A 26160-nucleotide genomic window follows, 5' to 3' on the forward strand; every position below is an offset into this window, starting at 1 on the left:
TGTCTATGGACAACGCCGGCTCTTCGACTTAGAAATGTAGATGAGCACCACAGAGTCAGACACGACTGGACTTCATGTCAGAGGAAAACCTTTAGCCAGGAAAATTGTGGGAGAAAGAACTCTTGTCTGTTGGAGGTAGGTATGAATGTTTCAATTGGCCACCTTGATTGCCATTTCATAGCCTGACAGTTTTTAGGGAGAATCCTTAGTTGAGAGATGATTAGCTGGCCCTGATTGTTTCTTGTCTGGAGTTCCCCTGTGTTTGAGTGTTGTTCTTTATTTACAGTTATAATTTTAGAGTTTTTTAAATACTGGTAGCCAGATTTTTGGTCAGACTAGAAATAGGAAGATTTCCCATTCTCTGCTCCTGGAATTACTGCCTAAAGAGGGCGAGAAAGAACCCCCTCGAAGGGCCCTTCCACACAGCAAAATAAGATATGTGCAATGTGCAGAGGAATTTTTTAATTGATTTTTTTTTTAAAAAAACCTATAGTCCGGCCCTCCATTGGTCTGAGGGACAGTGAACTGGCCCCCAGTTTAAAAAGTTTGAGGACCCCTGGGTTTCCAAGGCCAAGTGGGGATTTGAACCCTGGTCACAGTCCAATGCTGAAACCACCAGAAACACATATATGTACTATTGAGAGCTATTGTAACTCTTGACATATCAAATATTTTGTTGCAGGCCTCTCAGCGCTGACAATTTCCACGCTCCACCTGTGCCCCCCAGAGGTCGTGAAATGCCACGCTAAATCTTCATTTCATACAGCTCGAATGTAGTAAAGTATGACTTGGATTCATAAGGATGCATTTGAATGACTGTGATACAGCATCAGATCCCTCAGTGAAATGAATAACTTTGGCACAGCCAATGACTGAAAACAGTGTAAAGGTTGAAAGGAGAAAAAAATGGAGACTTCAAACAAAAGTGGCTTTTCAGTACATTACAGCACGTGCGCTCACAAATCACACCGATGTAACTTAATAGAAACTGTCTTCATTTTTCCAAGCAATACCAGACCAAAGGTGCCTTGATTATTTTCTGAACAATGCCTTTCAAAAAAATGGGGCACACACACAATGAGAAAATCTTCTTGGGACATCTACAAATGAGACATAAAACTGTGCTGTAAAAAAAACAACAACAGTATTTCCATGGTGCAGTGACAGATCTATGTGCCCTGAACACTGGAGTAACTCCATTAAAATCTTCCCAAATGTTTTGGGTCATTATTCTGGGGAATCATCTACATTGCTATATAATCCAGTTTTTGTATCCAGATTATCTGCTTTGAACTGGATTATATGGCAGTGTTGACTCATATAATACAGTCCAACGCATTTAGAAACTGGATTAAAAGGCAGTGTAGATTCAGCCTAAATGTCAGATTGCTAAACTGATACATGAGGTTGCTTTTCAGGTAACATAATAAGCAACATTGAGCAGTGTTTCCCAGATTACGTTTTACATACAAACAAGTAAGATCTTTGTAGAATCCATGGGTTCTCCGTAAATTGACTTGAAGGCACATCTCCACACAAAAGTCTATGCTTGCCGTAGCTGTCTATTACTTCAGTAGTAATCTGTGAAAAGCGTACTTGCTATGTATGGATATATGGAAGCCATCCATAAAATGTATGCACGGAGGTACAATGTAAACATGGTTTTACAAATTCAGCATTCCTTCCGACAAAGGGGAGACAGTGATTAGGACAAAAGTCAATAGGGACAGAGAGGCTTTAAGACAAGGAATCCCATGGTGGAACTCCGAAGGGAAGTAGGAAGAGCAGCATGGAATCAAAATGGGAGAAGAGCCTCCTGCAGCAGACAGGCAGGTTTTTTGTCTTTCTGCTTCTGCTGCCATGCAATCCAGGCAGCATCCTAAAAATGGTTTAGAATATGATTTTCTGGAGTTGGTATGTTAAAAACAGGCACCTGTGCTAAAGTAATTTTACAAAAGATAGATACAATTTGGAAAAAATATATCATGAAGCTCATTCTCAAGGTCACATCTCATTCTCTGGAGGGGCTGAACTACTTTTAGGCCCCTTCCACACAGCTGTATAAAATCCACATTGAACTGGATTATATGGCAGTGTGGACTCAGATAAACCAGTTCAAAGCAGATATTGTGGATTATCGGCCTTGATATTCTGGGTTATATGGCTGTGTGGAAGGGCCTTAGAAGAACTCTCACGTCTCCAAAAACACAGTGATTTGGACATACTATTTACTGTGCTATCAAACATATGGAAATGGAGGTCTACTTTTGATATAATCAAATGAGGTAAGAGCTTGAGCAGCAAAAACAAGAATAATTATGAGAAAGATGACTTAATAATTCCAAATAGCTAATGTAAGCTTATTACATATTATCTACCTCCTGTTCTATAAAGCACTGCTTCTCAAACTGTGAGTCATGAAATATTTGGCAACAAACTTTTTTGAACTGTTTTAAACTTTTAAATGGATCTCTTGTGCAGTGTTTACAGTGGACTCTGCAGGAGATGCTTCAGCTGCACTTCATAAAAAGAGAAATCAGCCTGTTTGGCAAGCCTTGCAAATAAGGATTTGTAATCTGTAAATGTTGATTTTTAGACCTATTTAAAATACCTATATATCTGGGGTCTTGTAAAAGATTTCTCAAGCAGGAAGGGGTCCTGAGTGGAAAAGTTTTAAAAGCCCTGCTATAAAGTAATGCATAGAATGTCTAAATCAGCGTATTATTACTATTATTGTAGCAGTTTGTTTGTAACTTTTCAGAACTATCTTACAAGCATGAAGGGTCCGTTTAATTTCAGCCTTCTAATGGTTTCCTGAAGGCCATAGAAGTCTCTCCTGGTTATACTCCTTTGTTGGTTCTCGTTTTGCCACTAGCAGTTACCAACGATCACTGTTACAGTACATCCTATTGCAAGATATTATTTCATCAGAGAGAAAGGAGGCTACTTCCACCCATACCAATGAACTGACTCTCCTCTGCACTAAACAGACCTATTCAGTTGGATGGTATGACAACTGTAGACTTCAAAATGAAAGATATCCAGAGAGCAGAACAATAAACCAACACACTCACAAATGCCAGACGTTTCTGTGTATGACCTTTGATGCGCAGTATCCATTTCATCATAAGAACATGGAAAAAGTCTACCTTTAGTATGCTGTTCATCTGTCCTCCTGGAGCCCCCAGAGGCGCGGGCTCAATGTGCCGGCAGAACCGATGCCCGAAAGGTCAGCGGTTCAAATCTAGAGAGAGCAGGCCGAGCTCCCTCTGTCAGCTCCAGCTCCCCATGTGGGGACATGAGAGAAGCCTCCCACAAGGATGATAAAATATCAAACATCCGGGCATCCCCTGGGCAACGTCCTTGCAGATGGCCAATTCTCTCACAGCAGAAACAACCTGCAGTTTCTCAAGTTCCTCCTAACACGAGGGGGAAAAAACCTGTCCTCCAAGACTCACAAGTGACAGATGGAGGGGGATGTATCATGCTTCAGAAGATATCAAACATTTGGAGTTGGGGGCCATTTTTGCAGCTCCAAGATTGTCTAGGAGCCACAGCTGAGCCTTGAAACAATACAGAATATGACCAATTTCATTAAACCCCCTTGTGAACAGGATTTTTAATGTCTTTGCTAAAACAGAGTAAAAGGTTAAATCTTCTCAGTAGCTCAAGAGATTTTTTTAAAATGCTATTTGTATTATGTTTCCTTTTTGTAGGAGACACTCCAGTATTATGAATGCAGCCATCATCTTTGAATACGTGCTTGACACCCTATGAAATGTGTGATAGCTCAGAACATGCTGTATGGAATTCATTATCTGCCTGGACATTCTGTATAATTCCATATTTTTATGTTTATATTTGTAAAATTAAAATAATTGCACTGCATGTTTTGAAGATCTTGTGTAGCTATACAACACGTAGTGTGACCTCTTTAAGAATGGTTGCTGTTTCTGCCATTGCCACCTTACATGTCTAAAACCCTAGAAGAAAACAGGATAAAAGGGGGGAGGGGAGCGGCTAAATGATGTTTCAAGAAAGTGCAGATGGAATTGGGTTAACAATGAAAACCATGTGTTTAAAAGGTGCACTTAAAATCTGATTCTGGTCAAAAATGTGCACCTTCACATGACTGTATATCACTGCAGTCATGGAAAACACATGACTTCCTTTCATCCCTGTGTGGACTGCTCCAGTGTACATGCGTGTTTTAAAAGCCCGAAATGGCTGTCAAAAAATGGAGCCACGGACACACAGGTGGCAAAATGGAAGCACAATTGGAAAGCAATTACAGTTAGAACTCCCTGCAACCATTCCTTTGTTCTGATCTTTATAATATTAAACAGTTTGAATTTATAGCTGGGCAAGGAGAAATAAGAAATCTGCTTGTGTGTATATTGGGATCTCCACATGAGTGCATGTGATGTCCAGTGCATCTTCGATTTTTTTTGTAAAAACCTACTTCTACAAGATGTCTTGAGGATTTGTAAAATCCCTTCTAAGGAAGGTGTGAGGGTGGCAGGGGACCATTTCCTGGGACTGATAGGTTTGTGGCCCCTTCTACACTGCCATTTATTTATTTACTTACTATACTTTTATACCGCCCCTCTCAGCCCGGAGGCAACTTGAGGCGGTTTACATTTGGCAATCAATGCCCCACAAGATAAAATACAGTCAAAAACAATTACATATAGTATAAACCGTATAAAAACAATAAACCATAAACAATTAAAACAATAAAATACAGTTCTCAGCGTCTCATCATTAAAATCATTTTCCATCACATCGTCCTGTCGTTCCATGAGACTCAATCAGTTATACTGTGTCTGCAAATGTCTGCTCAAACAGCCAGGTCTTAACTCTCTTTCAAAATGTTGGGAGGGAAGGGGGCGATCTAATGTCCCTAGGGAGGGCGTTCCATAGCCGGGGGGCCACTGCTGAGAAGGCTCTGTCTCTCGTTCCCGCCAATCAGATCTGTGAAGAATGCTGGACTGAGAGCAGGGCCTCTCCAGGCGATCTTAAACACCTAGATGGTTCATAGGAAAAGAGGCATTCAGATAGGTAAACTGGACCAGAACTGTTTAGGGCTTTAAAGGCTAAAGCCAGCACTTTGAATTGTGCCCGGTAGCAAACTGGCAGCCAGTGGAGCTGGCGCAACAGAGGAGTTGTGCGCTCCCTGAATGCCGCTCCTGTTAACAACCTGGCTGCTGACTGTTGGACCAATTGAAGCTTCCAAACAGTCTTCAAAGGCAGCCCATGTAGAGAGCGTTGCAGTAGCCTATATGGGATGTAACCAGAGCGTGGACTACCGTGGCCAAGTCTGACTTCCCAAGTTATGGGTGCAGCTGGCGCACAAGTTATAACTGTGCAAATGCTCCCCTGGTCACCGCCGAAGATTAGGTGCTTTGAACTGGATTATCTGGCAATATTGACTAAAACAATCCAGTTCAAAGCAGAAGTGGACCTCTGAGGATGCTTGCCATAGATGCAGGCGAAACGTCAGGAGAGAATGCCTCTAGAACATGGCCATATAGCCCGAAAAAACCTACAACAACCCAGATGTGAATTATCTGCTTTGATAATCTGGATTATATGGCAATGTAGAAAAGGCCTGATTTATGGACTTGCTATTAGATCCTGGGATTTTTAAACCCAATGTTTTAACTCACATTTTGGTGTGTCAAAGTACCTGGAGGGCCCATCCACCCAGACATACAACCCAGAATATCAAAGCAGAAAATCTCGCAATATCTGCTTTGAACTGGGGTCCCCTTAGGCCCCTTCCACACAGTTGAATAAAATCCCACATTATCTGCTTTGAACTGGGATATATGGCAGTGTGGACTCAGAGAAACCAGTTCAATGCAGATACTGCGGGATTTTCCGCCTTGATATTCTGGGATATAGGGCTGGGTGGAAGGGCCCTGAGTCCACGCTTTCATATATTCCAGTGCAAAGCATAAAATGTGGGATTTTACTCATCTGTTTGGAAGGGGCCTTAGATAACCCAGTTCAAAGCAGATACTGTGGATTATCTGCCCTGATATTCTGGGTTATATGGCTGTGTGGAAGGGCCTAGAGAAGGCATGGGCAAACTTTGGCCCTCAAGGTGTTTTGGACTCCAATTCCCACAATTCCTTTGTTGATGTTAATTCGTTCAGTCGCTTCCAACTTTGTGACCTCATGGACCAGCCCATGCCAGAACTCCCTGTTGGCCGTCACCACCCCCAGCTCCTTCAAGGTCAATTCAGTCACTTCAAGGATACCATCCATCCATCTTGCCCTCAGTCGGCCCCTCTTCCTTTTTCCTTCCATTTTCCCCGGCCTAATTGTCATCTCCAAGCTTTCCTTTCTTCTCATTATGTGGCCAAAGTACTTCACTTTGCCTCTACTATCCTTCCCTCCAATGAGCAGTCGGGCTTTATTTCCTGAAGTATGGACTGGTTGGATCTTCTCGCTGTCCAAGGCACTCTCAGCACTTTCCTCCAACACCACAGTTCAAAAGCATCCATCTTCCTTCACTCAGCCTTCCCTCTGGTCCAGCTCTCACATCCATAGGTGACTACGGGGAATACCATGGCTTTTACTATGCGGATCTTGGTTGCCAGTGTGATGTCTCTACTCTTTACTATTTTATGGAGATTGGTCATTGTTCTCCTCCCAAGAAGTAAACGTCTTCTGATTTCCTGGCTGCAGTCTGCATCTGTAGTGATCTTTGCACCTAGAAATACAAAGCCTGTCACTGACTCCACATTTTCTCCCTCTATTTCCCAGTTATCAATCATTCAAGAGAGATACTGACAAGCTGGAATGTGTCCAGAGGAGGGCGACTAAAATGATCAAGGGTCTGGAAAACAAGCCCTATGAGGAGCGGCTTAAGGAACTGGGCATGTTTAGCCTGAAGAAGAGAAGGCTGAGAGGAGATATGATAGCCATGTATAAATATGTGAGAGAAAGCCACAGGGAGGAGGGAGCAAGTTTGTTTTCTGCTTCCTTGGAGACTAGGATGCGGAACAATGGCTTCAAACTACAAGAGAGGAGATTCCATCTGAAAATATTCGTATTCTCCCCTACGAACCATCAAGATTATTAAGATCATCTGGAGAGGCCCTGCTCTCGGTCCTGTTTTTAATATGACGACTGACCACTGTAGTTTTATACATAGTGTTATTTTAAAGCTGGTTTTGTAATTGTGATATATGATATTTTAATGACTGTATATGTTTTTATGGTTGGAAACCGGGCTGAGTCCCTCAATGAGGTTGAGAAGCTCGGTATAGAAAACTTTGAAATAAATAAATAAATAAATAAATAAACATGAGGAAGAACTTCCTGACTGTGAGAGCTGTTTAGCAGTGGAACTCTCTGCCCCGGAGTGTGGTGGAGGCTCCTTCTTTGGAAGCTTTTAAACAGAGGCTGGATGGCCATCTGTCAGGGATGATTTGAATGCAATATTTCTGCTAGGTTCTTGTGGGTTTTTTCGGGCTATAGGGCCATGTTCTAGAGGCATTTCTCCTGACATTTCGCCTGCATCTATGGCAAGCATCCTCAGAGGTAGTGAGATCCTCACTACCTCTGAGGATGCTTGCCATAGATGCAGGCGAAACGTCAGGAGAAATGCCTCTAGAACATGGCCCTATAGCCCGAAAAAACCCACAAGAACCTAGTGATTCCGGCCATGAAAGCCTTCGACAATACAATATTCCTGCTTCTTGGCAGGGGGTTGGAATGGTATAAACATATAATATTTATTATATTATAATGTAATGCAATATAATACTAATAATATGATATTATAATTATATATTTATATTAATGTACTAATAATATTACAATATAATTGGTATAGTATAATATAGCAATACTTAAAACTGATATTGTACTATTGATGCAGAGCATCTACCCCCCCCCCCCCAAGTATTTGTAGTTCGCCAAGGGCCGGACAATGGATTCTGCTGCTTCCTGACCCAGCACACATAACTGGGTTCCTGTTTCCCCTCTGTGAATTCTCTGGCTTGTGCACTGGACCCTGGCCCCTGATCAGGGAAATGTAGTTCTCCAAAGGACATTGCCCCACTCTCCACCATTTGCGGATTCCTTGCGGACCTTTCTGCCCTCACTGATTGACTTGATGCCCTAGCATCACGGACTTCCTCCCTGAACTCCAAAAGCCAAGCCGCTTGGGAAGCATGGCCCCCGCCTGTGGGTGCATGCCCTTGTTGCAAAGGATCATACCTCAGGAACTCTGCTGATTGCCTTTATTAATTGCTGTGGGTTTTCTAATAAACTTTACTGGGATGGGGATCTTTCCTATGAAATCTATGAGCTATGAAAGACTGTGAAGAATATATATGAAGTATATGATATGTAATGAAATGAAATGAAATAAGATGTACCCTCGCCCCCCTTCCTTGTCTTTCCCCTCTTGAACTTTACCCTATAAAAGAATATGCGACCAGGGGATTACAGTTAAGGAAATCCAATTTCCTTGGAAGAAACTCCATCCATATTGACATTGCATGGAAAATACTGGCAAATCTATGGCTTTGTTTTTCAGAGTTCAGACAAACAAAAGTCAGAGATTTTGTCAGCCAAAAGCCCGGAAAGACAGACTGATTGCATCAATTATGGTGTTTGTGCATGCTCCCTTGTGACAAAGGACCCCTTTGCCCGCAAGGTTGAAGATCCAGACACCACCCATAGCCACCCTTTTTGCCTATACACATCCTTTATCAGGACCCAGGAAATCCCTTGTTCCCCTATCCGCCTCCCCTGCTGTGAAGAGACAAAGGGTGTTCAATCAGCTGGCGGACGCCCCCCCCGGGCATTCCGCCCCTCTGCGCTGTCAAACCAGAGCCCGCCTCCTGGCCGCTGATTGGACAATCTCTGGAGGCGCTCCGAGGGCTCTGATTGGCCCTCTGGAGGCAACAGCGGCCGGCGATTGGAGGGAGGGTGGGACCAGCGGCCAAGCCTCCTCCCAGCTGTTCCGGAGCCGGCCAATCAGGATAGAGGGAATTGACAGGAGGCGGGCGGGAGATTCAAACCAGGATTTCTTTGTTCTGTCTGTATAAATATGCCTGAAAATCACTGTGCTGTATGCTTATAGAGGAAATATCCCTGTAATGCATCCTTTTCAGCTGAATCGCTAAATAAACGCCTCGGTCGCAGATTGCCTCTTCAGCCTCTGGCGAGATTGATTTTCAACGTTTTTGCGTTTTTTGAATTGGCATCCGCTGGCCGCTCGCCAAGGTCAGGACCCCATTCGAGGTCCTTTGGGTCTCCCCTCGCTGGGAGAACCCCCCCAAAAGAGCTCGATATCATTTGGCTTTACCACGAAGGGACTGCTGCTTGAGGTTCCAGACTAAATTATAGCCTAAATTCTCAAGCAGGCGCCTTGGTCTGATTCTTTGGGCCAGCAGCGAAGGAGGAACGGCTTGGGAAAAGAGGCGCCTCTCCCAATTCGGACTTTCATTTGACCAGCTAACCAAAACTACAAATTCTCCCGCAGCCACTTCCTCCCAAGCTCTGACCTAGGGTTTCAGCACAAAGGAGCGCCAGGGAAGCCTTGATCTAAGGACTTCCAGGAAGAGGAACGACCGACGCGGAAAGGGGGGAAGAAAACGTCAGGACGGGTAAGAAATCAACCGCGGCCTGCCTTGGCTGCCAGGTGGGAGGGGATTCTAGGTTTTCTGAACCAGCTTCGGAGTCGGCCCACTGGGGAGGGATTCTCTAGGTCTCGGTAACAAATTCCTGGCGGGAGGTAGCGAACATCCACGTTTGAGGCCCGGAATAGCAACTCAGCTCGCTTTTGCGGACTTGGCGGGAGCTACGTGGGAAAGGGAGCCCTCCCCTTTTGGACTGCCTAGCTGTCCAAGTGCTGATCGCCTCGAGCTCTCCTGCTAGGGGACCGTTCGGGCTCTAGCCTGCCTTGCGGTTGGGGGGGCTACCCTGATTAACCACTTCAGTGTGGGGCTACCAGGAGAGATGGGCGCATGTTATTCTGGGATCAAACGTCCTGCTTCATCAGAAACATCTTTTGGGAAGATACTGGCGGAATGGGGCAGGGTTGCGTCACCGACGCAGGCCAGTAGGGTAAAAATCGCATGGAGAGGTGGCCCTCCAGGCCCTCAGCAGGTGGAGTTTCGTGGCCCCTCATGGCAGTCGGATCGCTGTGAGGGGGCCAAGAGGACCGAAACCGCCTTTGCCTCATGCTTTTTGCCATGTGCCGGAGGGAGGTGGAAGGGGGGGGGGTAGTTGTGGCCAACTCCTACCATGCAAGGGGAAGGTAACAAAGCCCCAACCCCCAGGAAACCCCCTCCAGACCCCTTCACCCTCTCCCTTTGGAAGAAATTGCTTGTTCCCCTACCATCCCATTCCCATTTCCCTTTACCCAATCTCCCTGACTCCTTCCTTCCCTTCCCAACCCCTCCATTTCCCTATTCCCTATTTATGATGCATTTATATGCCCCTCTGTTTGTTTTTTTTCACTGCTCCTTGAGGAAATGATCAGGGAAATTCTTTGCTCTCCTCCTCTCCTGCTTTCTCCTGTGCCACCTTTTTTCCTTCCTTCAGATGGAAAAGGGAGGCATTGCTCATTCCCCTCTTCACCAAGCTACTACATCCCTTTCTTTCAAAAGCTGAATCTTCAGTGCCTGTTTATTTATAATAAACAGTGTTTCCCCTCACCAGGAGAGACCCTGCCACTGATGTGACTCAGCTGCCTTGCAAAAAGTCTTTCTCTCTCGCCTGGTTTCCCTGACCCAAGAGCTCTCTTCCTCTTCCCTTCTCTTCTGTGCAACTACAAAACCCATTTTTCAGGGGCAGTCACCAATGTCCCTGCCTTTCCTTTGTTTTCTCTTCACTCACCAACTCCCCCTTTTTGCTTTCAAACCCCTCCTCCCTCTCTCCTCTTGCAAACAAAGGGAGGTGTAAGGGGGGGGGACCTTTTTCCTGCTCCTGTTTCCTTTTGTCAAGTAAAGTTTGCTGGGTTTCTCTCTCTCTCTCTCTTCTCCCTCCCCTCCCATCTTCTAAGAAGCCAGCATTCTGTGAATTTTTTTTCCCTCTATCCCCCAGAGAAATCCTGCTGCTCCCTCTTACCTCCTTCTCCAAAAACCTAAGGAAGGGATGTTCCAGAAGCATTCCCTCCTGACATTTCACCCACATCTATGGTTAAGCCTCTCTCTCACACACGCAGTCCCTCGGATGCTTTTTTTCCTTCCTGGCCCTTCCTCCCTCCCCTTTCCCTGAGCGCATGTATGTGCATGTCTAAATTATCCCATTAACTGCCTTAAATATGAGGGGGGGGGGCGTCGAGGTCCAGGGGTCCCCTCTGCACAGTGAAGAGGCCCAGATCGAACTGTGGGACCCATAATCCACTCCTGCCACTGAGGACAACTACCTGGGTGAGGTGAACAATGGGAGGTCTGTGGACTTTCCTGTGTGGAACCCAGATGGCACAGGAGGATCCCACAGAGAGCAGGACCAGACCCCATGCCGCCCAGAAGAGACAGCCCCTCCTAGAGGCTGATCTGAGCCCCCACGGGGGAATGCCATCGCAGGAGGAGCAACCAGGATCCCACAGCAACTGCCATGAAGGAAGGAGGCCCTGCCCGTTCCAGAGGCTGTGCAGAGGAGGGGCCCAAAGGAGACCACTGACGTCCCCACTAGGTATGAGAGTTTTTTTTTCCCTTTTGTTCCCCCACTAACTACCCTTGGGCTGGGAAAGGGGGGGGTGGGAGGGGGCTGTAAACCTTCTTTCTGACTGTCCTAGACTCTACCCCTGAGTCTCTGTGATGATGGAGAGCCGGACCTGTCTGCGGTCACCAGGAGGCGCCACGCCAGAAGGAGTAGCCAGACTGTGCCCCATCTTCTCCCTCCCCCAAGCGCCAAGGGAGGAGCCAGCGCCCTCAGGAGGCCTGAGGACCACTGCCAGATGGGAGAATTCCACCGTGTGCTATCCTTCTTCATTGGGAACTCACTCGGGACTCCTGAATGCTCCATGCTGGCTGCCATCACAGACTCCATCATCCCCTGCCTCCACCGTCTTCGCCTTCTTACTTCAGTCTTTTTTTTCCTCCAACCCAAAGGACATTCTGCCACTGGTCTCTCCCACCCGGCTGGGTCCTGCTGTTGTTGCTTGAGTTGGGCCCCGAAATAATCAACAGAATACAATCTAATCAGTCTAGAAAGAGGCCCTGGGTGCTTGGGGGGGGATTGTCGAGGCTTGAGGAAATGAGTGTAACCATTTCCCAGCCTCGAAGGGAGGATTTGATGCAGAGCATCTACCCCCCCCCCAAGTATTTGTAGTTCGCCAAGGGCCGGACAATGGATTCTGCTGCTTCCTGACCCAGCACACATAACTGGGTTCCTGTTTCCCCTCTGTGAATTCTCTGGCTTGTGCACTGGACCCTGGCCCCTGATCAGGGAAATGTAGTTCTCCAAAGGACATTGCCCCACTCTCCACCATTTGCGGATTCCTTGCGGACCTTTCTGCCCTCACTGATTGACTTGATGCCCTAGCATCACGGACTTCCTCCCTGAACTCCAAAAGCCAAGCCGCTTGGGAAGCATGGCCCCCGCCTGTGGGTGCATGCCCTTGTTGCAAAGGATCATACCTCAGGAACTCTGCTGATTGCCTTTATTAATTGCTGTGGGTTTTCTAATAAACTTTACTGGGATGGGGATCTTTCCTATGAAATCTATGAGCTATGAAAGACTGTGAAGAATATATATGAAGTATATGATATGTAATGAAATGAAATGAAATAAGATGTACCCTCGCCCCCCTTCCTTGTCTTTCCCCTCTTGAACTTTACCCTATAAAAGAATATGCGACCAGGGGATTACAGTTAAGGAAATCCAATTTCCTTGGAAGAAACTCCATCCATATTGACATTGCATGGAAAATACTGGCAAATCTATGGCTTTGTTTTTCAGAGTTCAGACAAACAAAAGTCAGAGATTTTGTCAGCCAAAAGCCCGGAAAGACAGACTGATTGCATCAATTATGGTGTTTGTGCATGCTCCCTTGTGACAAAGGACCCCTTTGCCCGCAAGGTTGAAGATCCAGACACCACCCATAGCCACCCTTTTTGCCTATACACATCCTTTATCAGGACCCAGGAAATCCCTTGTTCCCCTATCCGCCTCCCCTGCTGTGAAGAGACAAAGGGTGTTCAATCAGCTGGCGGACGCCCCCCCCGGGCATTCCGCCCCTCTGCGCTGTCAAACCAGAGCCCGCCTCCTGGCCGCTGATTGGACAATCTCTGGAGGCGCTCCGAGGGCTCTGATTGGCCCTCTGGAGGCAACAGCGGCCGGCGATTGGAGGGAGGGTGGGACCAGCGGCCAAGCCTCCTCCCAGCTGTTCCGGAGCCGGCCAATCAGGATAGAGGGAATTGACAGGAGGCGGGCGGGAGATTCAAACCAGGATTTCTTTGTTCTGTCTGTATAAATATGCCTGAAAATCACTGTGCTGTATGCTTATAGAGGAAATATCCCTGTAATGCATCCTTTTCAGCTGAATCGCTAAATAAACGCCTCGGTCGCAGATTGCCTCTTCAGCCTCTGGCGAGATTGATTTTCAACGTTTTTGCGTTTTTTGAATTGGCATCCGCTGGCCGCTCGCCAAGGTCAGGACCCCATTCGAGGTCCTTTGGGTCTCCCCTCGCTGGGAGAACCCCCCCAAAAGAGCTCGATATCACTATGCTAATAATATATTATATTGTATGTATATATACCTTGTAAAATCGTCTGGGGAGGCCCTGCTCTCGATCCCGCCTGCGTCACAGGCGCGCTTGGCGGGGAGAGACAGGGCCTTCTCAGTGGTGGCCCCTCGGCTATGGAATGCCCTACCGGCAGACATCAGACAGGCACCTTCGCTGCTGACGTTTCGGAGAATGGTTAAGACCTGGCTTTATGAACAAGCGTTTGGTTAAGCAGTGCAACCAATCATAGGAAGACGGTAAATGGAACATAGGAATGGCACAAGGATTATGAGAACGGATCTGATTTCAACTGAGGCGTTATGTTATGTCTGTTTTGTTGATCTGTCTTGTTGATTGTTAACTGTTGTGGATTGATGCTGTTGATCCTGTTATGTTTTAATTGCACTGACACTGTTTGATAATTGTACCATGAGTCGCCTGTTAAGGGCTGAAAAATGCGGTATAGAAATAAAGCAAATAAAAAAAAAGGCGCTCTGAGTCCCCTTCGGGGTGAGAAGGGCGGCATATAAATGTCGTAAATAAATAAATAAATGGATGGCCCATGAGGTCTCTTCCAACTCTTTGATTCTATGATTCTTGTTGCCATTCCTAACAGTTATCAATCATTCTTGTTGCCATTCCTAACAGCTAGTAAGCTGGTTAGGATTTCTGGGTGTTGAAGTCCAAAACACCTAGAAGGCCAAAGTTTGCCCATGTCTGGCCTAGAGTGTTATGAATGGGCTGTGGTTCCCCTATGGCGGCCTGTGCCTTGCAGTTCGGGGATCTATGCTAAATAATTCTGTCAGAGGATCCTAGAGGCGCCAATCTCAGCATTCAGGGCATCGAAGGGGCGCTTTAAAGGCGTGGTGTGGAAAAGGTCTCCTCTCAGCTGTATGGAACCCTCTTCCGGGTCTGGCGGCGCAGGCGCAGAAGAGACGGCTGGGATGGCCCCGCCCTTTCGCCACCTCTCCCTCTCGCGTCACTCCATCGCGCAGAGGCAGCGCTTCGCCTTGGTCGCCTTTTGGGCTGCTCTCGGCCGCCGTAAGTCGCGGTGGTTCCGGCGTGCGCCCGGATGACGTGGCGGGAACGGCGGAAGCGGCGCCTCCTTTTCTTCGGCGGAGACGGGGATGGCGCCGGCGGGGTTCCTGTGGTGCGTGGCGGCCCTGCTGGTCGTGCGAGGCCGCGCCGACGAGCATGAGCACACGGTGAGCCCCGCCACGGGCCTGGAGGGAGAGCCGCCCGCCCACCCTGGCGCCCTCCCTCGCCCCGCAGCCCTTCCCCAGAGGCCCCAAGGGCCCGCGTGCTCTCCCTGCCCCGCGCTTGGGAAGCTGCTCCGCGTGCCCCAGAAGAGGCGCTGCCCTTCGGAGCGGCTCGGCCTCCGAAAGGGCGCCCCGCCTTGGCCGAGGCAACCGTCTCCTTGCCCTCCCCAGTCTGTTCCAGAGTTGCTCTCCCACTTCACATTCTACCTCCTCTTGTGACATCCCGGGGTGGGCAGTTCTCTCCGCCAAAAAGATCTTGGGCCTCACCCAACTTCAAAGCCACAGGATTGAGAGTCGGATGGCAACTCTTCAACAGTGGAGTGAGATAATCTCCTGTGACATTTAGGAGCGCCTCAGGGCCCTTATACACTGCCCCATTATCCCAGGATCTGAGCCCAGATTATCTGTTTATCCCAGATTATTTGACAGTGGAAACCCAGGGCCCTTCCACACAGCCCTATATCCCAGAATTTCAAGGCAGAAAATCCCACAACATCTGCTTTGAACTGGGATATCTGAGTCCACACTGCCATATATTCCAGTTCAAAGCATAGCTGAATAAAATCCCCGATTACCTGCTTTGAACTGGAATATATGGCAGTGTGGACTCAAGATATCCCAGTTCAAAGCAGATATTGTGGGATTTTCTGCCTTGATATTCTGGGTTACATAGCTATGAGAAAGGGCCCCGTTCACACTGCCATATAATCACACTGTGGATTGTATACATATGTGTGGAAGAGGGCTCTGTCTTGAGGGGGGAGTGGCCTCATTTACATTTATATCTGAGTCCACACAGCCATATATCCCAGCTCAAAGCAGAAAATGTGGGATTTTATTCAGATGTCTTGGGGCCCTTCCTCAGAGCCCTATATCCCAGAATAACAAGGCAGAAAATCCCACAATATCTGCTTTGAACTGGGATATCTGAGTCCATACTCGGATAATGTGGGATTATCTGCCTTGATAGGAGCCCCCGGTGGCGCAGTGGGTTAAACCCCTGTGCCGGCAGGACTGAAGACCGACAGGTCACAGGTTCAAATCCGGGGAGAGGCGGATGAGCTCCCTCTATCAGCTCCTCATGCGGGGACATGAGAGAAGCCTCCCACAAGGATGATAAAACATCAAATCATCCGGGCATTCCCTGGGCAACGTCCTTGCAGACGGCCAATTCTCTTACACCAGAAAAGACTTGCAGTTTCTCAGGTTGCTCCTGACATGACAAAAAAAAAATCTGCCTTGATATCCTGGGATATAGGACTTAGTGGAAGGGCTCTGGAAGGGGCCTCGTATATTCCAGTTTAAAGCAGATCCTGGAATAAAGGGCAGTGTGGAAGGGCCCTTAGGCTGAATCTACACTGCAGTTTCCAAATCCAGGTTACACTGTGTAACACACTATTGTGTTCCTGGGTTAGAAATGTCATTCCCTAATTGGTTCTATCGGAAAAACATGGAAAAGGTTTATTAAAATGCAAAAATGTTGTCTTTGTGGGATATCCTGCTGTAGCGCATTTTGCTCTCGCTTTTCAATGAATATTTCACAGTCTCAACCAATTCAAGATAGTTTGTGGCAGCTACAAAAACAAAGTTTCTGTAGATTAACTATTTCAAAATAAATACAACATAATTAAGCAGGAAATAATATTTTCAAATCAAGAACAGAACTTTTTTTCCCAAATTTTGTTACAGCCCTTCCACAATCCTAAATCCCAAAATATCAAGGCAGAAAATCCCACATTATCAGATAATCCAGTTCAAAGAAGATATTGTGGGATTTTCTGCCTTGATATTCTGGGATATAGGGCTGTGTGGAAAGGCCCTGGAAGGGCATTTAGATTGTGTTATCTGAACTGAATTAAATATAACCCAGTACAAAGCAGATAATCTGGATTCCAAAACTGGATTATATGGTAGTGTAAATGGGTCCACTCCCCCCTCAAGACAGAGGCCCCTTCCACACAGATGTATAAAATCCACAGTGTGATTATATGGCAGTGTGAACCCAAGGCCCATTCACACAGCCCTATATTCCAGAATATCATGGCAGAAAATCTCACGCTATCTGAGTGTGGACTCAGGGCCCTTCTGCAGAGCCTTATAACACAGAATATCTGCTTTGAACTGGGATATCTGAGTCCACACTGCCATATATTCCAGTTCAAAGCAGATAATCTGGGATTTTATTCAGCTGTTTGAAAGGGGCCTCAGATAATCCAGTTCAAAGCAGATATTGTGGATTATCTACCTTGATATTCTCGGTTATATGACTGTGTGGAAGGGCCTGGGGAGAGAGAGCATCCTTACTCTGCATGTGTTTAGAGAGAGCATCCTTACTCTGCATGTGTTTAGTCTTTTTAAAAAAATTAAAAATAACTGTATTTGTCAAAAGTGTTGTTTCAAAACCGTTCTCTAGGAACGGTTTATCTCAAAAACTGTCTAATGAATTAATGTTTTAATGTGAAATTTGGAGCATCTCTCCTCTGAGTGGCACAACATGTTGGTTGGCAGCTTTATCACAGCAAAGCACAAGAGTCCCAATGTTCGCTGTAGGCCAGTTCCCCTGAAATCGGCAACTAAAAATGCTGTATGTCTGTCACTATGAGGTTTTGAACATTGTGAGGGGAAATAGAGTTGTCCTGTGGTAGTGCTGTATATAAGTGTATACAACTGAATTATTATACCATAATCTTTGTAACATGAATCCAAGATTTATCACAATACAAGTAATCCCTGAGTTACAAACATCCAACTTGCATATGACTCCTAAGACTCTTCTACACAGCTGAATGAAATCCCACATGTTTTGCTTTGAACTGGAATATATGGCAGTGTGGACTCAAATAACCCAGTTCAAAGCAGATATTGTAGATTTTCTGCCTTGATATTCTGGGCTATATGACTGCGTGGAAGGGCACTAGTTACAAATAAAGGTGAGACAGCAGGAAGTGAGAGAAATCTTCCCCTCGGAAGGGAAACTCAATCCTGAAAGAGTTATCATCTTGGGAAAAAGGGGTCTCCACTGAAGCTTTCTCACCAATCTTTGTTTCCATGACAAACCATATTTTTCAAAATCCAATTATCACAGGGATGGAAAGTGAGGTGAAATCTTTTGAACAGGTACAGACAGCAAAGCAAATGTTACAGGAATGTCTTATAAAATAGGGTAGTAATATAATTCCTTATTCTAGGCAAGGAATGAGAACCAATTAGGAGCCATGGGAATAGCAACTTGTGTGAAAACACTTGGCATGAAGACATTAGAATTTGGGATTTAACTTTCATTTTTCTCAACTCTCCTACATTGTTCAACATTCAGAATATTCAAAGTGGCAAACTGTAAAAAAGGGCATCTAAAGAAAGGGCACCTGCTTGAAATGAAATAGCGGAAAGTGTTAAAACTACGTAGCTTGTTGAAATAAATGTATTTGTCTGAAGGTGGGCAGTAGACATAAATTGGTCCTAGCAAAGAAAATACTCATTTTTAAATGCTATCTAATACAGCTGAAATGTCACCTAGTAGTGAACCTGTGAGATACTGGGAGCAGTGTTAGTTCTTGGCATGTTTACTTTATTCTGCAGTAGCAGCAGTTTGTCGCGTAATATGTTTGCATTTACACTACAGATACGAGTAGTAAAATGGTGTTCCTTATATAAAATGGCAACGTCAAGATTTGCTTTTGAAATGTTATAAAAATATTTTCAAGCCATGGATGATATGAAAGACTGACTACATATATCAGATAATGTAGATGGGTTTCTAGGTATTTTTACAGAAATAATATAGAAAGAATACAGATAGATCCCTACTCCACAAAAAACCCAGAAATTAAATGTGTTTCAGCATTTTTTTGTCGAGAACAGCATGCACATGTTGGGACTGTTTTGCTTGTGTGTTCCTCTATGGCAGAGGGTTGGACTGGATGCCCTTTGTGGTCTTTTCCAACATGATGATTCTGTGTTTCTATGAAATGAAACAATTCAGCCTTGCATAACTAAACAAAAATATTGTGAAGCTTCTAGAGACCATTTGAAAGCTGTTTCCAAAAGGTACCCAAGGGATGATTTTTTAAATTCTTCACTCGCTTCCTCCTATCTTATGATTTTTGAGGCCAAACTTAAGACCTAGATTTAGCTGGTGTGACAAACTTATCAGCTTTCCCCCTTTCTCTCTGCTGAGCTGCTCATGCATTTTCAATAACTGCAATCTACCTTGCCCGTAGTAGGCAGACGTACTCATTTTTGTAGAATTGCTAAATTAAAATTACATTTCTCTCAGCTCATTTTAGTGCATCTTTTATTGCAAACAGACATACAGCCAGTCTCCGTTTCTCCAACTCTTCTTCACTGTCCTCCCAGTCCTGATTCTGTTAAAAAAATTCCAGCTAGTCAGAAGATGAATGAGCATAAAGAGACTTTGTAAAAAATGGGTTTACTGAAATATGCCTTCATATGAATTATAGGCAAAATGTGAAGAGTAGTGACAAAAAAGAGAACAGTATGTGCAAAAGTTGTTCATAGAGTTGAAAAGCTTCATAGAGTTGCTTCATAGAGTTGAAAAGGATCCCAGGGGTCATCTTGTTCAATTTTTTCTGCCATTGTATGAATCCAGGAGTGAGACTTCCCTCATAACTTGCCATTCAACATCTGTTTAAAGACTACAAGGTAACCAAGAAGGAAACCATGTAATCAATAGTATTGCATTCCACTAAGAAGTTCCAGCAGAATCATAGAGTTGGAAGAGACCTCGTAGGCCATCCAGTCCAGCCTCCTGCCAAGAAGCAGGAAAATCACATTCAAAGCACCCCTGACAGATGGCATCTAGCCTCTGCTTAAAAGCCTCCAAAGAAGGAGCCTCCACCACTCTCTGAGGCAGAGAGTTCTACTGCTGAACAGCTCTCACCATTAGGAAGTTTTTCCTAATGTTCAGGTGGAATCTCCTTTCCTGTAGTTTGAAGCCATTGTTCCACGTCTTAGTCTCCAGGACAGGAGAAAACAAGCCTGTTCCCTCCTCCCTATGACTTTTCTTCACGTACATATTTATACATGGCCAACAGGGTACACACTGTGTGTCCAGTTCCTAGCATAGGTTGTCCACCAAGATGACCAAACTGTCTTTGTCCCATAACCAGGTCCGAAACAGGCTTAAATGGGTTTAGGTAATTTATCCAGAAATCCTTAGAGCTGGGAAGCCACCATACTTCATAGTACCTTGCCAAGAAATGGGTTGCATATTGGCCTATATCAACCAATATAGGGGGATCCAGGGAAGGTTTTTTCTCCCCCAAGAAGTCTTCCAATAGCTTCTTTCAAGCATATTGGTATCCTGCCTCATTATAAAAAAGGCATTCACTTCCCATACCCCTCTGGCCTGCTTAATAAACCAGGAAGCTTAAGAGCATAGTATGTGCATGATGGCTCTTGCTTCTTCAAGAATCCTATTCACATCCTCAGGCAGCACAAGTCAAAAAGTGTTAGCTAGTGATAAGCAAGGGCTGAAACTACATCCAGCTTACCTGTATCAACACTGGTGTTCAAGACAGAGTTAACCTGAACAATTTTACCTGTGAAGTTGTAGGTAAATTCTTCACAGTGGGCTCACAGTATTGGGAAGAAGCCCAGTATCTCCATATCTGCTAAAGGAGGGTAAAAGCACTGGTGTTTCTCCAATGGGCAGCAAAATATGCCTTTGCGTGAAACCAGTATTGAATGGATAAAGATGTTAGGATTCAGGAGGAATTTCCAGATCTTCTCAAACAAATATTAAAATTGCAGTTAATCTGTAATGTAGTTGGTTAATACAGGTTGAGAGCATCCCTTATCCCGAATTCAAAAGGCCAACATATTCCAACATCCAAAATTATCCACATGTATGGATTAGATTGTGACACTTCACTTTCTTACTCTTCAGTGTATATAAACATTAGCTCAGACACAAAATTATTTAAAATATTGTGTATAAAACTGTTGTCAGGTTGTGTGTATAAGGGGCATAAGACACTTTAACTTTGGTACCTTATCCAAGATACCTCAGAATCTTTAAAAAATCTGAAATTCAAAAGACTTCTGGCCTCAAGCCTTTCGGATAAACAGCCCTAAACCTGTTAGGGTAAGCTACCCAGTACCCTCTGAAATTGTCAATTTGTGGATCTTCAGATGTTGGACACACATTGGCTCTGTTGGTCAGGAACATACAAAGAATCAGAAATTACCAATCCATGATATTTGGACTAATTCCTGACCATTGACCATGCTAGCTAAGGCTGATGGATAGCCCAGCCAATGCGGTTTAGTCGAAACAGTGTGCTACTAGCAGAAAATGGATGCAATGCAGACAGATTTAATTCCATTCTGTTTACATTTCTAACATTTTCCCTTTATTTCCCCATGAGTATCTCTTCCACTTCAACAAATGTACTTATTTATAATTCTTTTATTTTTCATTGTGTTTTTTTTTTCAGTACCAAGACAAAGAAGAAGTTGTTTTATGGATGAATACCGTAGGACCATATCACAATCGCCAGGAGACATACAAATACTTCTCTCTTCCCTTCTGTGGTGGATCAAAAAAAAGCATTGGTCATTATCATGAAACTCTGGGAGAGGCACTCCAAGGAGTTGAACTAGAGTTCAGTGGTCTGGACATTAAATTTAAAGGTAAAAAAAATCAACAAAGTGTTTTTGTCAAAGTTTATAGAATTGTAAATTATTTTTCCTGCCCTAAAACATTTAGTTATAATCATGTTCTTATAGTCAAGTTTATCTACTACAACACAATTATTTATTGGTCACTTTTCTACCTGTAGTGTTAGTTTCTGTGGCTATTTAGTTATGGCTTAGGTTTCAGGAGCAGGCCACAATGTCTCATACTCCCGTCCCTCATATATTAAGTATCCTGAATCTGCTTTTACTTTAGTAAAAGCTTAAACTGGCATTAAGCTGAGAGTTGATTAAACCTGACTGGCATTTGTTTGTTTTTTGGCAATGGGAAGATAAAGCTCTCTGCTGACTGAAGTACCGCAGGCATTAAGGAACAGGTACTGGTGGCTTTCATTGTCACCAGTCCTTCTGTACACATGTTTCCATAGCCATTTGTTTGCTTACACACACACATATCCATCACAGTTTACCCATTAGGGAAGGATGCTTTGGGGACCACTTCAGAGTGCTTGAGGTGCAATTTCTGATGAGACGTAGGTTCCCTCATCCCTCTCTTTTCATTAATTCAGAAAAGAGAGGTGCAAAGTATTTGAAGTCATTCGAAAAAGGCAGTTGCAAACTATTAGTGGGGAAAGCAAAGGGAAAGGGAAGCACGGATCATAGGATCAAGAGTTGGAAGAGACCACAAAGGACATCCAGTCCGACCTCCTGCTATAATAATAATAATAATAATAAAACTTTATTTATACCCCGCTCCATATCCCCCAGGGGGACTTGGGGCGGCTTACATGAGGCCACGCCCATCAAGCACAATAAACACAGTATACACAAAACATAAAATGCAATAACCAATATAAAAAAATAACACAGCAATATAAAATCAAACATCAAACACAAAAATCCACAGGGCAGGGCCACATCAGAATAAAATTTAAAAATGTAAAAACAATGGGAGATAGGCAATGTAAGGATTGTCATGATGGGGAACCGGGATGAGGAAGGATTTAATTGCATGAGCCATAAACTAAAGTGCTTCTGGGGTCATTTTGGTCAGGGAAGAACTATGCAGGAACACATAATCAAAGCACTCGCATCCAGCATCTGCTTAAAAACCTCCAGAGGAGACTTAAAATGAAAAGGAAAAAAATCTAGTTACATGAGGATGGGAATGGGACAGTTGCTGTTACCCACTGAGCCATGATTTTCGGATTCCCAGCTAACATTTAAAAAATGACTAGGCTGTAGCCATCACGTGACATCTGAGACTAAATGTGTTCCTACAACTTTGCTGATAGTCTTTTTTCTCATGTCTACTCCGAAAAACAGCAGCAAGCCTAGGTCTGCCTATCTTAATAATGCTGGATGGAGTCCAGGCTACCAAATTGCATAGAACTGATAGACTGTAGACATTATTGGACTTATGGCAGACAGTATATATAGTTTACTTGAATATTTCAAAATCTGAGTAATGCAAAAGTGTTTTGTTAGGTGTAAATGTGGTTACACCTAACAAGAGAAGTATGATTTTAGAAGACATTCCTGACCAAGTGAATCCATTTCTTTTATGTTGTATGTTATAATTTGATCATATATGTGGGTTTATTTTGGTATATGTGGACTTATTGTGGTATATGTTGGTTTATTTTGGGTTCTGGTAGATTATTGCATTCGTATTTATCGTTGTTTCAGGCATTGATTATTTGACTTTTTGTTGTTGGAATCCATCCTGAGTCCCCTTGGGGAGATAAGGCAGAATATAAATAAAGTAGTTATTGTTATTATTATTATTATTATTATTATTATTATTATTATTATTATTATTTCTCCTGGCCCTGTCAAATGCACACTCCAGTTTAAGGTGAAGGAAAACATTTAGGACATGGGAATCAAATTAGGACACGGGAGTCCAATTTGTGTAGCCACATTTTGGAACTTGCGCAAATGTTAATTTGAATCTCCCATTGATTCAATGTCAGCTCTAAAAAAATGGATTTAAGTTAATGTCTCCAAGAAATTTAATTATTTGGGACCTATATCTACAAATCCTGATATACTGCCATAAAGGCCAATTTGATTCACATGTGATGAACTGTAAGAGACTATCAAATGGCAAATTCTTCCATTTTGTACAACTGTTCTATGATAAACCACATCTATTTGCAGTATATTCATGAACACTACACATAGCTTCTGTTTTGGATTATATAAATAGTTATAACACCAGAATGTTTTTAAGACAAAGGTCCCTCAGTCCTAAACAACTGGTGATTTTGTCGGAATGTAATAAGAGAAAATGTGCCTTTGAAGAAATGTAAATGGTTATTTAATGCACATCAGTACTATTCAAGAAGAAAAGAATGACATTCAGTGAGCAGAAATTTATTGCCAGTTCCTGGAACAATGGAAAACAATAGTCTCCCTCATCAGATAGCCTGAAAAGCATTGGTGTATCTACTTAAAAGTGATGAGATTTGATCCTGTCAGCGGGTGGGCTTTAGGGCCTTGTTGTTATAGTTTAGTCTTTGACAAATCAGGGATGCTAGGCAACAGCGCAGGATAAAAGGCTCCATATGTCAAGGTAAGGTTTACGTTGAAATAGTGGATTCCTTCCATAAAATGCATATGGTAGTACTGATGTAAATATTAGTTGACTCCTGGTAGCACTGTTAACACATTGTTTTGATCTCCACAGATGATGTAATGCAGACCACATACTGTGAAATAGACTTGGATAAACAAATAAGAGATGCTTTTGTTTATGCTATCAAAAATCACTATTGGTATCAGATGTATATAGATGACTTGCCAATATGGGGTAAGAAAAGTTTGTTACCATAAATATTATGCACCCTTCTCTGATCTTATCCTTCCTCATTTCACTTCCCTTCTGGTCCAGCCTTCAGTCATCTTCCTTAAGCACCTTTTAGGGTGAATAGGCATGGGATAAATAACATCTTTTCTATTTTTGCTATTTAGTGGATAACAGCCACGATGAATTATTACGTTCATTGATGGTGATACCACCTAATCTTACTGTGGTTATGTGTGAGCTGGATTTAATCTCCTTGGTCATCCACTAGACTTCAGACATAGTTATCAGTACCATTGTATCCACTGTGTTTCTTAATTTTCTCATGAAAATGTTTATGATCTGAATGTCTGCATTTCTTTTCCCAGGATCTGATGCAAGTGTTTCTTTGTGGGGGTGACAATTTCTCTGTTTACCCAGCCTCCCCTCTGAGGAAAGCATTGGGAGGGAGGATTTTTAGTTAGTATATAGTGTTGGCATGTTCTAAGGAACACATTAGGATGGTATGTCTTGAGGTAAGGATAGGAATGGATGGGTAGATGTTATTTAGATGGTTGTATTAAGGCATTCCCTGCCAGACTACATAGGTTGCATGATTGTTCTTTATGGCTCTTATTTTAGTGTGGAAATTCAGCTTTCTTGTGAGCCTGTTTGAAGTCTTGAGATATAAGATATCTGAGTGAAGGAATTGTCATCTGCCTTTCTGTATCTTTGCAAGCTGCAGAATGCGCATTTACTAAAATCTAACTTCACTATGATCTTACTTGTGTGCAGCTATAAATATGAAGTGCTTGGAAAAGGAATGTAGTTTACATTGAACAATTTGACTGTATAACTTTGCTGAGGCTTACATGATTCTAAGTGCTACAATTGATTTTCGGTTGATTAACAACTGAAGCAATCACAAATTGTTGTTAAAGAAGAAAAAACCATGTGTAGGGCATAAATGCAATAGTGAATACAAAAATGGGTAAAACTCGAATAATGTGTAAAATGTATATAATTGCTATTTTTCAAGCATATTTCCCAAAGCCGAGGTCTGTATTTTAAAGATAAAGCATGAAATAGTGGAATTATAAATCACCTGTTGCACTTAGTACTGACTTCAAAAAAATATTCAATTCAAAACAGATCTTACAGTTGTAATAAAATGATTAGCTTCATAAATTGATAAATATAATTGGGTTCCACAAGCATACTGATAGCACCTCATCCCATGCCTTTGATACCTCTCCCAATGGTTTCATATAATTGTTCAAAAGCATTGGGGATAGAATGACACCTTGTGGGATGCCACATGACAGTGGTCTGATCTGTAATTACTTAGGTCAGGGGATCCAGGGAGGACTTTTTCAGCAGTGGTCTAACTACTACTTCTTTTAAACAAAATGGGAAGTTTCCTTCCCTGAGGGGTGCATTAATAATATGTTTTATTAGCCCCTCCCTGGATAACCAGCCAAGAGGGGCAGGGATTGAAAAAACAGGTTGTTCTTCTTACTTGCCCCAGCAGCTTGTCCACATCAGAGGTATCACCAGAATTACTATACAGCCCATTATCAACTGCAATGATAACATCTATCAGCTCTTAATATCTGTTAAATGATCATTAAAGGCGTCACAGTGAGCTATTGAAGGTCCTAACAGCAGGTTCAGAGAAGAGGGTACCTGGGTTAGGCCTCTCACCAACCCTGAATAGCTAGGCTGAGCATGAATTTGCAGGTGCAGCAAACAA

General features: G+C 43.7%; 2 protein-coding genes across 3 annotated transcripts in view; both read left to right on the plus strand.

Moving 5' to 3' along the window:
• Nucleotides 1-3888, plus strand: part of PIK3AP1 (phosphoinositide-3-kinase adaptor protein 1) — a 48335-nt gene extending 44447 nt beyond the window's left edge. For both annotated transcript variants that reach the window (XM_067466951.1, XM_067466950.1), the window contains one exon: nucleotides 683-3888. In XM_067466951.1, coding sequence (XP_067323052.1) covers nucleotides 683-749 — 67 coding nt within the window. In that variant the 3' untranslated portion in view covers nucleotides 750-3888. The remainder of the gene's footprint in view (nucleotides 1-682) is intronic.
• Nucleotides 3889-14715: 10827 nt separating this feature from the next.
• Nucleotides 14716-26160, plus strand: part of TM9SF3 (transmembrane 9 superfamily member 3) — a 34581-nt gene continuing 23136 nt past the window's right edge. Inside the window, exons 1-3 of the mRNA XM_060769218.2 lie at nucleotides 14716-14908; nucleotides 21421-21616; nucleotides 24312-24434. Coding sequence (XP_060625201.1) covers nucleotides 14831-14908; nucleotides 21421-21616; nucleotides 24312-24434 — 397 coding nt within the window. The 5' untranslated portion in view covers nucleotides 14716-14830. The remainder of the gene's footprint in view (nucleotides 14909-21420; nucleotides 21617-24311; nucleotides 24435-26160) is intronic.

Source organism: Anolis sagrei, chromosome 3 (genome assembly GCF_037176765.1).
Source record: "Anolis sagrei isolate rAnoSag1 chromosome 3, rAnoSag1.mat, whole genome shotgun sequence".
NCBI classification, from domain to species: domain Eukaryota; kingdom Metazoa; phylum Chordata; class Lepidosauria; order Squamata; family Dactyloidae; genus Anolis; species Anolis sagrei.